Source organism: Lingula anatina, chromosome 5 (assembly GCF_051362555.1).
Source record: "Lingula anatina isolate TDL-2025a chromosome 5, LinAna3.0, whole genome shotgun sequence".
Lineage (NCBI taxonomy): Eukaryota > Metazoa > Brachiopoda > Lingulata > Lingulida > Lingulidae > Lingula > Lingula anatina.
The window spans coordinates 16737404-16750350 of record NC_141771.1 but is presented as its reverse complement, the minus strand read 5'-3'; the positions used below and the strand labels follow the sequence as shown (position 1 = coordinate 16750350).

General features: G+C 39.6%; 2 protein-coding genes across 2 annotated transcripts; both read right to left on the bottom strand.

Moving 5' to 3' along the window:
* Nucleotides 1–1197: 1197 nt before the first annotated feature.
* On the bottom strand, nt 1198–6067 carry LOC147761747 (uncharacterized). The gene is made up of 7 exons (XM_087014059.1): nt 6064–6067; nt 4986–5246; nt 4471–4650; nt 3659–4249; nt 3084–3257; nt 2131–2813; nt 1198–1837 (listed from the first exon to the last, which is right to left on the bottom strand). Exons 1-7 carry the CDS (start codon nt 6065–6067, stop codon nt 1601–1603), a joined length of 2130 nt encoding a protein of 709 aa, XP_086870185.1. The 3' UTR covers nt 1198–1600.
* An 807-nt stretch (nt 6068–6874) lies between these two features.
* On the bottom strand, nt 6875–7995 carry LOC147761746 (uncharacterized). The gene is made up of 2 exons (XM_087013743.1): nt 7754–7995; nt 6875–7338 (listed from the first exon to the last, which is right to left on the bottom strand). Exons 1-2 carry the CDS (start codon nt 7951–7953, stop codon nt 7137–7139), a joined length of 402 nt encoding a protein of 133 aa, XP_086869869.1. The 5' UTR covers nt 7954–7995; the 3' UTR covers nt 6875–7136.
* Nucleotides 7996–12947: the final 4952 nt, after the last annotated feature.

The following is a 12947-nucleotide window of genomic DNA, read 5'->3' as shown; positions in this document are numbered from 1 at the left end:
AAAATTTTCCACACCGTGCGAGGGGGACACCCCTTCCCACACCCTCCCCCCTCGGGGGCTCCGCCCCCTCGTGTCCGCTTACTGCCCCCTTTGGCATTTTGAACAGGCTACGGCCCTGAGAAAGCTAGCAGAAAGGTATGTTTAAATATCATTTTTCGGTTATTTAACGATGTCTTTTGGTAATTCTCTTAGTTATATTATTTGAAAGTACATGCTGGCATTTGGTAGACTTTTTGGCAAAAATTGAGTTCATATGCATCTTAAGCTGTGATTCACTTTATATTATATAACGCCTTTCAATTAGATAACTTTCACTTATTTATAAGTATTAAACATCTGCCGCCAGGTTATCGTGCCTGATAGGGAAAGCATCGTTGACAGCCTTGTATGCATCCTCAGCCAGGAGTTGTTTTGCCGGTAGATGTCGCTGGTGTACTGGTAGATGAAAATCCCGATATGAAGCCGCGTAGTCCAAGGTGAAGTACGGCCCTGAACTCTTTGTAAAGCAAGAACCCTTTCGTTCTTATCTAAAATGAATTTTAAATTATTGACCAGGCTCTGAGGCCAGTAAGATCACGATTAAAATCTATAAGTACAAGTTTGGAAGGGAAGCTGTAAAATATGTGGCATGGACTTGTTTGGCTTCACGAATGGTAAAAATAAGGCACATTGCACGTATTTGCCTTTATTTTGGAAGTATCCCCGTAATGCCTTTAATAGAAAAACTTTACATTACGTTACTGGACGGAATCAATAATGTAGCGTTTTGGGGATTCCTTGAAGTGATATTTTGCCTGTTTTACAGGTTTTTAATAGTTTAGCAGGACTTATAGCAATATCGTATAAACTACAGAAATTTAGTAAGGAATTGTGGAGAAATTTAACGGTGGAATCGCAGGTTTTCCCAACCAGTTGCCTTGACGCAATGCGACTGAGCAACGACTATCCGCGACTTTGCTCGTCTTTGAACAGTCAGCGATCGATCGCGCTTTGTTGTATGTTGTACAGGAAGAAGAAATAGTTAACCGTGATGTGATGTAATAGTTTCACGATATATTAGGTTTAAAGAAGTCTACACAAATGGACAGTGACACTCGGACGAATCCGATTCACAGAATTTTTTTAAACAGTACTCTGGAACTGAAGTCCACAACGGAATGCAATATTATATCAAGCACAAAACAAAGAGCATTTCTTCTTGGTTTTACTATAAAGACCAAATAGTTTACATTGCCAATATTTTCTTGAGCATTAGTATTTCGGTAAGGATTTTTAGATAGTTTTAAAAATCTGTTGCTTCGAATTTGCTTAAGCATTCTACAAAATTTATGCGTACCCTAAAACACATAAGTTGATAAATTCTAGATGCTATTTCTATAAAATAAATTTGTTACCTTTAAATGTCTGCGATTGTAATGATTTTTTTCTTTTTATAAACAAAGTTGCGTCTGGTGAGTTTTTCTTTACAAGCTCAGTAAACAAAATAAGTATAAATATCCATTAAATCATTGTCCACCAGGAAGTTAAATGCTGTTCAGTGAATACACCCAGAGCGACAAGAAAGCAAAGTGTTCACAAGAAAACAGAAAACAAAACAAAGTTAGAAAAGCTCTGGGTGTTCTAAAATGTATTTCAGCACAATCCAGGCGGCACGGCCGATTTTGCGAAAATAGACGTTGGCCCAGAGACTGGTTTCGCTGGACTCGGTAGCCTGACGGGGCGGGAGGTCCCACGAATCAATTCGCTTCAATGCCTCGGAGATTATCAACTTTCTCCGAGCGTCGTCCATGTTGACATCAGGGGCTCTGCACAAAGTGAGCTCCTCACTTCCCTGAAACTATTTTCAGTAAAATAAAGGGTATCTTTTTAATCAAAAATTATTTTAGTATTTATAACTTAAAATGTCAGGTACAACTAGAGATCAACGTTAAAGTTGTCTTTTTAGTCAATCGTAAGCTAAGATAAGAATCATAGACAAAAATAGGGCACCTATTGAATCGTAAATGTTTCAGTAAAATATTAACATGATAAGCAATATTTATAGTTTTAGATGGAGAAAAATAGACAAAATATAACATTCCGGCCCTCACACCCACAAGTCTGATCAAGCTAACAAGACGTAAAATTTACCTCTAAACCCGTCTCAATGAGTCGTTCTTTGTCGTAACTTTCTGTGTCATTGTTGTTCTTATCCATGTAAGATGCAGCAGCTGGCTCGGGTTCGCTCTCTGGAGCTAGAGCAACCGCATCGGACCTTGAAACGTTCAGTCCTCCTTTCCCGTTCTTGCATGCATCCTTATTAGGGCTTTCTAGATTCTGTTCACAGGTTGTTCCAGAGGCACTTTGTTCTTGGTTATACGTGTCCTCAGCAGGCTGCGCGTGCTCTCTGTTCTCAATGGTTGTGTCATCTTTCAGGACCAGAAGCTGTGCGTTAACCTCTGGTTTAGGATTGGCGTGGACCCGTTCCTCTTCCACTGCCATTGGCTGAACTGCAGAGGGCGCTGGTACCGTTGGTTTCTCTTCCACTCCCTCCACGATGTGTTCAAGAGACATGTCTGCCCACACCCCGGAATCGTTGGCAAAGTCGTCGGCTGGACTGGTTGTGTCCTTGACCTCGTTGTCAGTAACACCAGAGGTGGATTTTACATGTTGAAAGCTCTCGGTCTCATCAACGTGTTCGGCGTCCTCGCGTTCTGTATCATCTTTTCCATCCTCCTCTCTAATTAGCCTCGCAATCCTGTCATAGTAATCCTCTGATGATATGGGATGGGAGAAACGAAGTCGCATTTGACGGGCCCTTCTTATGTTGTTATCTACAATGATAAAAATAAAATAAGATAAAATAAGATGAAATTAATCCAGTAAAAAGGACAAATATTAGGCCACTTTCATGATTCGATTAAAAGATTTGAAGTATTTTTCACTCTTGTGTAAATAATTAACTTCATTTACGGCTTATTCAATATGTTAAACGAAACAAAATAAAATTTCCATTTTCTTTGGTGATTAATGAGACAGAGGCAATGGCAAGGCCTGGAAATATTTATCATAATACATACTTGTAACACGGCAAGATATTTTACCTAGACTGATCTTCCTCTTGGTCCAGTAGACCACCAACCCCTGGGCTAGGACACACACCACCCAGGCTACAACCACCAGCCCGTCATGTATGGGATCACCATTGAAGCGGGGAAGACGTACGTAGACGTCATGGACTTTGTACGCAGCCTTCTTTAACACGGAATACAGAAGAGCTGGAAAACAGAACAGGATATTCCAGCACCGAATGTCATAAGCTGTGTTATGTTTTCAAAAGTATGGTAATAGTGTTAAAAAAAAAAAAAAAAACAGCTGACCACTTGGTAGACACTGAAATACTGAAGTGAAAATAGCTGCCGAGTTTAGCTGTTTTTTGATGAAATTATTATTGTTACTTTGATAATAAAATAGTGATTCAATTTCCTTCTATGTCCGAGAAGGACAGAAAACAATATAGAAATGAAAGTATCCAAGTAATCAAAATCATAAAACATTTCTGATGACGTGAGTTTTACTGGATAATAACTTTAACCTGAATTGCCAATTATTGCTGCTATCAACTGTTCTTATACTGCTAACCCAGTGAAAACAAAAGACAAGTTTACATTTTGCCCACCTTTAGCCGCTTCGATGTCCAAGGTTTGATAAATGTAAGTTGTAATTCTATTTCCCAGGTGCATCCCATTGTGACAGGCTCTTGAAAATCCCTCGGCAGCTTTCCATGCACCGTCTGTTATAGATGTGATTACTTTCTGGGCAAAGTCTAAAGTTGGTTGTGCAATACATTTGCCGAGGAACTCTTGGACATTTTCTAGGATATCATTCGCCATTGACGCCACATCAAATCCTGTCTCGCAGACCTTCCGAAGGAACGGCACGGTGTCGTAGCCTTTGCAGATCTTATCTTTGTACGTCTCACGTACGAAGAACCTTGCGGCCACTTCGAAAAATCTGTCGTATCCTTTCGCCAGAGTGGAGACAAGCTGTGGAGGGTATTCAGCAGCTTGGAACAAAAGTGTGCACGCGCTCTTTGCGTACCAGTTGGAATGTCCCTTACACTTTCGTTCTACGGGAGACTCAGGAACGAAGTAGAGGCGCACTCGATCGATGCCATTATCAATGTGTTCTACAACCCTGTCATTGAAGAACCCGAAGACTTCTTCTGCAGAGTTCTTGCTGTCTTCAACAGCATCTGCAAGGGCATTTACTAAAACAAGAAAGTATATATTCCATGACATTTTCCGAATTAAACTGAATAAGCCTTAGATCGACACTGACATGCTGTAATTTGCTAATTCAAATAGACAATGTCTGAAAATCTTATAACACACATATTTTTTCCAAAATTTAAAGAAAAAACATAATCATCCACTCTGAAACACGACGGAGTAGAGTTACGATCGTATTAGTGTCACAACCGGATCTTACCTATTCCTGCTGATGTCGCCTGAACTTTGTCACAGCAGTCCATGAGCAGTCCATAAAAGTTGTGTGTCCAAATACCAAAGTGATTTTGGCTCTTGTCTTTAACGTCGTTGACGATTTGAAGGGAACGGCCATAGACCGAGAAAGCTACAGCCTTCAAGTATGAGGCATTCCACACTCGGTCTGAAAACGAACATATGACGTACTTTATTTATAAGGTGATTGTCAACTTGTAAATAAAATCTGCGTTTAATTGTCGCTAATGTATACAATTTTAAAAACGCATTTTGATCACGTATTTGAAGTTAATCATTATAATTGTTTAAAATATGTATCCAAAAGTGTTAAATTTCGGATCTGATTTTTTGGGCATACTGTGTGATATCATATGACGTTTTACATTTTTTTTAGCAATTTTAGGGGTTTTTTAATAAAATATACCATGTTAATACAGCTCAAATCTAAAATCAAATTAAAGCACGTTCAAAATGAATAATTTCAATAAAAAGAAGTCTCACCACTGCTAGACGTGTTTCCAGTTTTGGCAGTTTCCTCCAGTGTAGGTGGTGCAATTCCGTTTATTTCTCTATCGAAGTCTGTGCTAAATTGTGGTTTACCAACACCGGTCCTCCTTCTCGTTGTTGTTCTTGTAAACCATGGGCGGTCATTTCTTGGTTCTGTTAGATGTACTTTATGATTCAGGTACTCTTTGACCGCTATCCCCGCTAGCTCCAAAAGAGATGTTAATGTTGATCTCCAGGTCTCGATGTTCGGTGTTCCTTATATATAATGATGCATAGACATGTATGAATTACGAACAAATAGGTGTCTAATCGTTCACAAGAATTCAGAACAACAAATTTTACAAAAACTCTCTACGGGAAGTATTCCTGCAGATTGTGATGCAGAGATTTAGGTAGTCGAAAAGAGCGAAAGATTACACTGTTAGTTTTCATTTGTTTAGGTGATGAAGACAATCTAAATATAATATGTACGTACCTGTAATTATCCTGGAGAAAATATACTATTGAAACACAAGCAAAGCAAAAAATTAATAAAGTTATTAACCGTAATATCGACATAGTGGAAATATATATCCGCGCATTTCCATGTTGACTTTGTAACTACGGAAGTGTCGACGTCATAGCACTTATGACGTCACAATTCTTTTCAGAAGACGCAACGGTTCCGCGACGTTTCGCTTCACTGTTCACGACGAGGCTGATATGTTTTTGACTTAACTGTGAGAGCCACCGACCCTACGAACATCACAACTTTCCTCACATAGTTATCAAACAAAATTAATAGATTTAGTGGAACAATTAACCAGAATTTGAAGGGTTCGAATGAAAACTTTTTTCCTTCTCACTGAGAAAAAAACGCCCTGAATATTTATCTCTTATATCGACTGCCCAGATGCCGTATTTTATCTGACGCAACGCCAGCCCCAAAACATCAATGCTGAAGTTCATGATGTACACGAGGTTTTATTTGATAAACCTTCAGGAAATGTTCCTAGAAAGATGACTTTGGTGCTTTTCGAAATTATTATTATTATTATCATTATTATTGTATTGACATATAGTTTAACTTTACCCATGATGTAAAAAGCATGCATGGATTTGAGGTTCAGATGGATTTAGTTTTGATGACGGATTAAGTTATCAATTGCCATTTCAAATATCCAGTATAGAGTCACTCCGGGCGACATATGACTAGCAGAAAATAAAAAAAAAAAAATGCGAAAAGGATATTTTTCACAAGACAATTGTCTTATTGTTTTTTTGGATAGCATATAAAAAGCCCTAAATTTTCAAAGTTTTCTGATCACATACTGACCGTTTCATAGGTGAGATCATTAAAAGTTATTTAGAACATGATTAAATATCTTTGTTTTCATTTATTACTCAGAAAAATAGAAAAAAAGCGAAGAAAATCATTTGGAAAAAAACTTTCATATCACATATCAACTCCAGGGCCGTAGCCTCCGGGGGGGCAGGGGGGGGCAGCTGCCCCCCCCCCCCCCCCCCCTGGAAATTGGGGTGCAAAAAAAATTAACGCAAAGGTAAAAAAAAAAATAATTGCAAAGTTGGTATCAATTCTGTGAGAAAAGGCACTCATGGCCACTAGACAATCATTCAACAATCTGTTTACAAAGGTGTACTGTTTTTAGCCAACTCAGTTTATGCCAAAAAGCTCACCCTCCCTGAGGGAGCTATCCCCCAGGCCAATTGGCGTGTTGTGTTGAAAAAATGACTGTACTTATGGCAAAATGAACCCACAATTTCTGACTTCTGATTGACCAATAAATAACAGTTAAAATGCACCAGAATGCAGTATTATACATACAGTTTTTAAAAATTTTCCACACCGTGCGAGGGGGACACCCCTTCCCACACTCTCCCCCCTCGTGTCCGCTTACTGCCCCCTCTGGCATTTTGCTCAGGCTACGGCCCTGAGAAAGCTAGCAGAAAGGTATGTTTAAATATCATTTTTCGGTTATTTAACGATGTCTTTTGGTAATTCTCTTAGTTATATTATTTGAAAGTACATGCTGGCATTTGGTAGACTTTTGTGGCAAAAATTGAGTTCATATGCATCTTAAGCAGTGAGTCACTTTATATTATATAACGCCTTTCAATTAGATAACTTTCACTTATTTATAAGTATTAAACATCTGCCGCCAGGTTATTGTGCCTGATAGGGAAAGCATCGTTGACAGCCTTGTATGCGTCCTCAGCCAGGAGTTGTTTTGCCGGTAGATGTCGCTGGTGTACTGGTAGATGAAAATCCCGATATGAAGCCGCGTAGTCCAAGGTGAAGTGAGGCTTTATAGCTTCCAGAGTGGTACCGTAAAATATACGCCCAATTCTGAAAAAGAAAAGAAATAGCGAAAGCTAATCATGGAAATAGTGAAGGCAAAATGACGTTGACACTTACTAAATATGGATAACAGTGGCAATTATTTTTCAAAGACTTTGCACAATATACGATCACGTTACCCTGCACGTCCATGCGTTAGTCACAGCTAGTCTTTCCTCCTAGACCATAAGAGTGAAGAGCTTGAAATTTTTGGATTAATAGAAATATCATCAGAGATGTACATGGGTACTTGGATATTGGTGGAGAGTCTATAGCGCATTATTGACTTTGAGAGTTACAACGAATAATAATAATAATAATAATAATAATAATAATAAACCATTGCAATAATTTTTATGATAACCACTGCTATTATTATCATTTTTATTATTATCATTATTATTGGGATTAATTCTTTACAAACCCTGTGATAGCAATCAAGCCGGCACACATGGCACAGGGCTCACAGCTCGTGTAGATGTCGCATCCGGTCAGGTCACGTGCCTTCATATTTCGGCACGTGTTTTTGATAGCTACTACCTCACCGTGGGCGGAGGGGTCGAGATCCACTATGGCACGGTTCCAACCTTCACCTGCAAGGTAAAATACTGTTTTTTTATTCATTTTAAAACTTGACTGCTTATACGTTTATAAACCGTTGACAAAATTATCAGGGATGGGGTGGCAGGAACGGAAGTCCGCTGTAAAATGTAGTCAGTTCCCAATTACTTTGTACAGGTAACATTCGTCCCATATACTAACCCCAATAGTCCGTCTAACACTAACTTGTGCTTATCATATGGGACCCTGGACTTCCATTCCTAGGAGCACCATTCCTTCCACGCTTCTCTAGACTTCCATCCGGTAGTCATAAAGGTTTTAAGATCATGCAGGGCCCATTATTGGAACGTATAATTTATCCGTTGTTGTTGATGCTGATCATAAAAAAGTTTGCATGCAAAGCGAAAGAAACCAGTAGGAAGTTGTTTTAATCATTAATTTGAGTAAACAATGCCTCCACGGCATTTCACAAAAGTCTTTAACGAGTACCTATCAGAGCTTTTTAAAGCATATGATACTTTCAGAATTATTTCGTAGGCTGACCCCCACAAGCCGACAATATCTTCGTAAAGATTGAAGCAGTATTTCACTTTTTTCTCTTAAAGGTCCATTCATTGAAACATCAGTGTACCAAATATTGACCACTCAAGCTATTCACTTTTTTTTATTCAAAAAGGACGTTAAGAAATATGTCCAACTTTTGGCTCTGAGGGCTCATTCCCAACGAAACTATGCTTCTCGATTGATCCAACTCGGTGTCGGGTATCGGCCCGATCTGATGTTAACTTAACGCAATATTAGCCGCCGCCGATCGATTACGATCGCAGTTCAATTCGTCCAAGGTTCGAGGTCTGAATATACGCAAGTAAACGCGTGAGAGAACGAACTCAAGCCCATGCAAAGTTTCTTACTATAAATAATATTTAATTCTGATGTGTACGTGTATTACAATCGTCGTGTCTCATCGAGGTCTCACATCAATTCTCTCGAATAACGTTCCCCACCTAGCTTATATGCAGGTATACAAGTAATATGATTAAATCAAATTACCGGTCGCTCCTCGACCGTCTGAACAAACTTAATTAAATTAGAGGTCACTTGGCCACCTCAACATCCTTCTAGGCAGTGACTGATCAAACTGGCTTCGATTAAACAATGACAATAAACTTGATGAACAAGATTCTGCCTACACTTTTACGGAAGTTCTAAAACTACATTAAGACTTTTAGGGGTCCCTGACACATTCCTCCTTTTCCCACTTAAAAATATGGTTACATATTTTTTATAGATACATGCACGTATTTTCTTTTAAAAGCAATGTTTTACAACACATACACTTCATATGAAGAAATATGAGAATTAACGCTCTGGGTTAAAAAAACTTTCCCCATCAAAAAACCTCATTATACCCGTTTAATAATACGAGGAGAAAAATTGAGGAAAGAAAAACCGTGAGCTCAGGACTTAAACGTAAAACTAAACATGCTAGCTACGGTGGGGACTTTAGCTGAATGCAAAACAGTTTCACGGATTAACATGCCCATTTCTGTCGGAAGAATACAGAAAAGACTACACCTACCAATGATCTTCCCGCCCTTTACGATCACCGCACCAAAAGGCTCCCCATCGCCCAAACTGGTCCCCCTTGCGCTCAGCTCTATCGCTCGTCGCATGAATTGTTCATCACCGCCGCTGCCCATGTCTCTCTTACTTATGAAAAATTGATATTCAACGCACGGGGCTTTTACTTTGGTTCCTAGCCTTAACCAAACCTATCTTTCGTTTGCAATGTTGTGGTTGTGAAATTGTGGGTTGCATTTAAAACACTTTAAGAAAAGACTGTTTTATTTTTTTAACTTGCGAAAATGGACGGTTCAGTTCACGGGGATTACCTGCAGTTGTTGGGACAGGGGCGGTTGGGATTTTGATAATGGACTACACCCCCTCTCCGTCCTCCCCGTATTGCCGTGTCCCAAGCGTTTAATAAGAAGCTGCTTCGATTAACATCCCGGTAAACGCGCTAAAACGTTTTCAGTTAAAACATCGTTGAATGCAGCCTAGAGGCTACACCTGTAACTTGACCTGTTGCTGTAGATGCATGGCTACACCTTTAACTTGACCCGTTGCTGTTAAAGGCTACACCTACAACTTGACCAGCTGCTGTTGAAGGCTACATCTATAACTTGACCAGTTGCTGTTAAAGGCTACACCTACAACTTGACCAGCTGCTGTTAAAGGCTACATCAATAACTTGGCTTAGACCCCATTCCCAGAGATTAGATCGTTCCAACTAGATTGACCTAACTCCCTGGGGGTTCACGCTAAATAGCTGTCAGGCAAGCGGGCACAAAAGTTAATTACCCCCTTACAGCATGTAGTGGGCGGGACGGACATTTAAGCCGGATTATCTGACTGTAATCTAGTGAGACTCCCAACGAGGATAGATCGATCTAAAATCTGTAGGAATGCGCCCTTAGAATGCTTTGTGTAAGATGCATCATATGCAGTGGCGTATTAAGAGGAGGGGGTCGGGGGTATAGATTTAGAAAAAGTGCTGATTAAGTCGTTACAGAACTGTTTGTCTTTTTAAGAAAACGTATTTAAAACAAAGGAATACAGCTAAGAGATTTGAAACAAAACCTTATTTCTGAAAGGGCGAATCCAGGTAGATGGGTTCGTAATTCAGACATGTGCGCAAACAATTAAGTCTCAGGCCCTGACATACTTAAAAGTGCACGGCGATCTGGTCAGCCATCCAGAAACCTCTGGGGGCTTTATAGGGCAACATTGAGAGAGAGAGAGAGAGAGAGAGAGAGAGAGAGTACTTAGGGATGGATGGGTGAAAAATTTAGTTGAAACAACCCCGAAACCCAAAACAATTCTCTCTTCTATAACAAAACCGCCCTGTTCGTTCATTCGTCCTAAGAAAGCAGCGTATGTGCCCAGTCACACAATATCAACTATGTTGACTTTGAAAATGCGTATTTATTTATTTTTGTTAGTTGTGTCATTATGGTTTTACCAAACCCTCATCGTCTTTTCGAGATGGAGACCTTTTGCCCCCCTGAACGGCGGGGGGGGGGACCGCAATGTTCAGCATGGCCATGAAATTCTACCCTTTCATTTTTCTGCTTTGCCTGTACATTTGACAGCTTTGTTGTCTTGTTTAGAAATGAACGCCAATGTTTTCTACGTAGGTATATTTCATTGAGATGTTACCATGTAGATAAACGATAGAGAATTTATAAGTATCTATCCAAATCACTCAATCAACCACAAAAGTGCTTTAAAGTGCTCCTTTCTTTAAATTTTTGGTCAGAAATTTAACCTACCTACCTATCTGACCTTATCTGCCCTACTTATACACAGCATAGAAACAGGGCCGTAGCCTCCGAGGGGCAGGGGGGGGGGGGCAGCTGCCCCCCCCTGGAAATTGGGGTGCAAAAAAAAAATAATCGCAAAGGTAAAAAAAAAATAATTGCAAAGTTGGTATCAGTTCTGTGAGAAAAGGCACTTATGGCCACTAGACAATCATTCAACAATCTGTTTACAAAGGTGTACTGTTTTTAGCCAACTCAGTTTATGCCAAAAAGCTCACCCTCCCTGAGGGAGCTATCCCCCAGGCCAATTGGCGTGTTGTGTTGAAAAAATGACTGTACTTATGGCAAAATGAACCCACAATTTCTGACTTCTGATTGACCAATAAATAACAATTAAAATGCACCAGAATGCAGTATTATACATACAGTTTTTAAAAATTTTCCACACCGTGCGAGGGGGACACTCCTTCCCACACCCTCCCCCCTCGGGGGCTTCGCCCCCTCGTGTCCGCTTACTGCCCCCTCTGGCATTTTGCTCAGGCTACGGCCCTGAGTTGGAATGTCCCTTACACTTTCGTTCTACGGGAGACTCAGGAACGAAGTAGAGGCGCACTCGAGCGATGCCATTATCAATGTGTTCTACAACCCTGTCCTTGAATAACCCGAAGACTTCTTCTGCAGAGTTCTTGCTGTCTTCAACAGCATCTGCAAGGGCATTTACTAAAACAAGAAAGTATATATTCCATGACATTTTCCGAATTAAACTGAATAAGCCTTAGATCGACACTGACATGCTGTAATTTGCTAATTCAAATAGACAATGTCTGAAAATCTTATAACACACATATTTTTTCCAAAATTTAAAGAAAAAACATAATCATCCACTCTGAAACACGACGGAGTAGAGTTACGATCGTATTAGTGTCACAACCGGATCTTACCTATTCCTGCTGATGTCGCCTGAACTTTGTCACAGCAGTCCCTGAGCAGTCCATAAAAGTTGTGTGTCCAAATACCAAAGTGATTTTGGCTCTTGTCTTTAACGTCGTTGACGATTTGAAGGGAACGGCCATAGACCGAGAAAGCTACAGCCTTCAAGTATGAGGCATTCCACACTCGGTCTGAAAACGAACATATGACGTACTTTATTTATAAGGTGATTGTCAACTTGTAAATAAAATCTGCGTTTAATTGTCGCTAATGTTTACAATTTTAAAAACGCATTTTGATCACGTATTTGAAGTTAATCATTATAATTGTTTAAAATATGTATCCAAAAGTGTTAAATTTCGGATCTGATTTTTTTGGGCATACTGTGTGATATCATATGACGTTTTACATTTTTTTTTAGCAATTTTAGGGTTTTTTTAATAAAATATACCATGTTAATACAGCTCAAATCTAAAATCAAATTAAAGCACGTTCAAAATGAATAATTTCAATAAAAAGAAGTCTCACCACTGCTAGACGTGTTTCCAGTTTTGGCAGTTTCCTCCAGTGTAGGTGGTGCAATTCCGTTTATTTCTCTATCGAAGTCTGTGCTAAACTGTGGTTTACCAACACCGGTCCTCCTTCTCGTTGTTGTTCTTGTAAACCATGGGCGGTCATTTCTTGGTTCTGTTAGATGTACTTTATGATTCAGGTACTCTTTTTGACCGCTATCCCCGCTAGCTCCAAAAGAGATGTTAATGTTGATCTCCAGGTCTCGATGTTCGGTGTTCCTTATATATAATGATG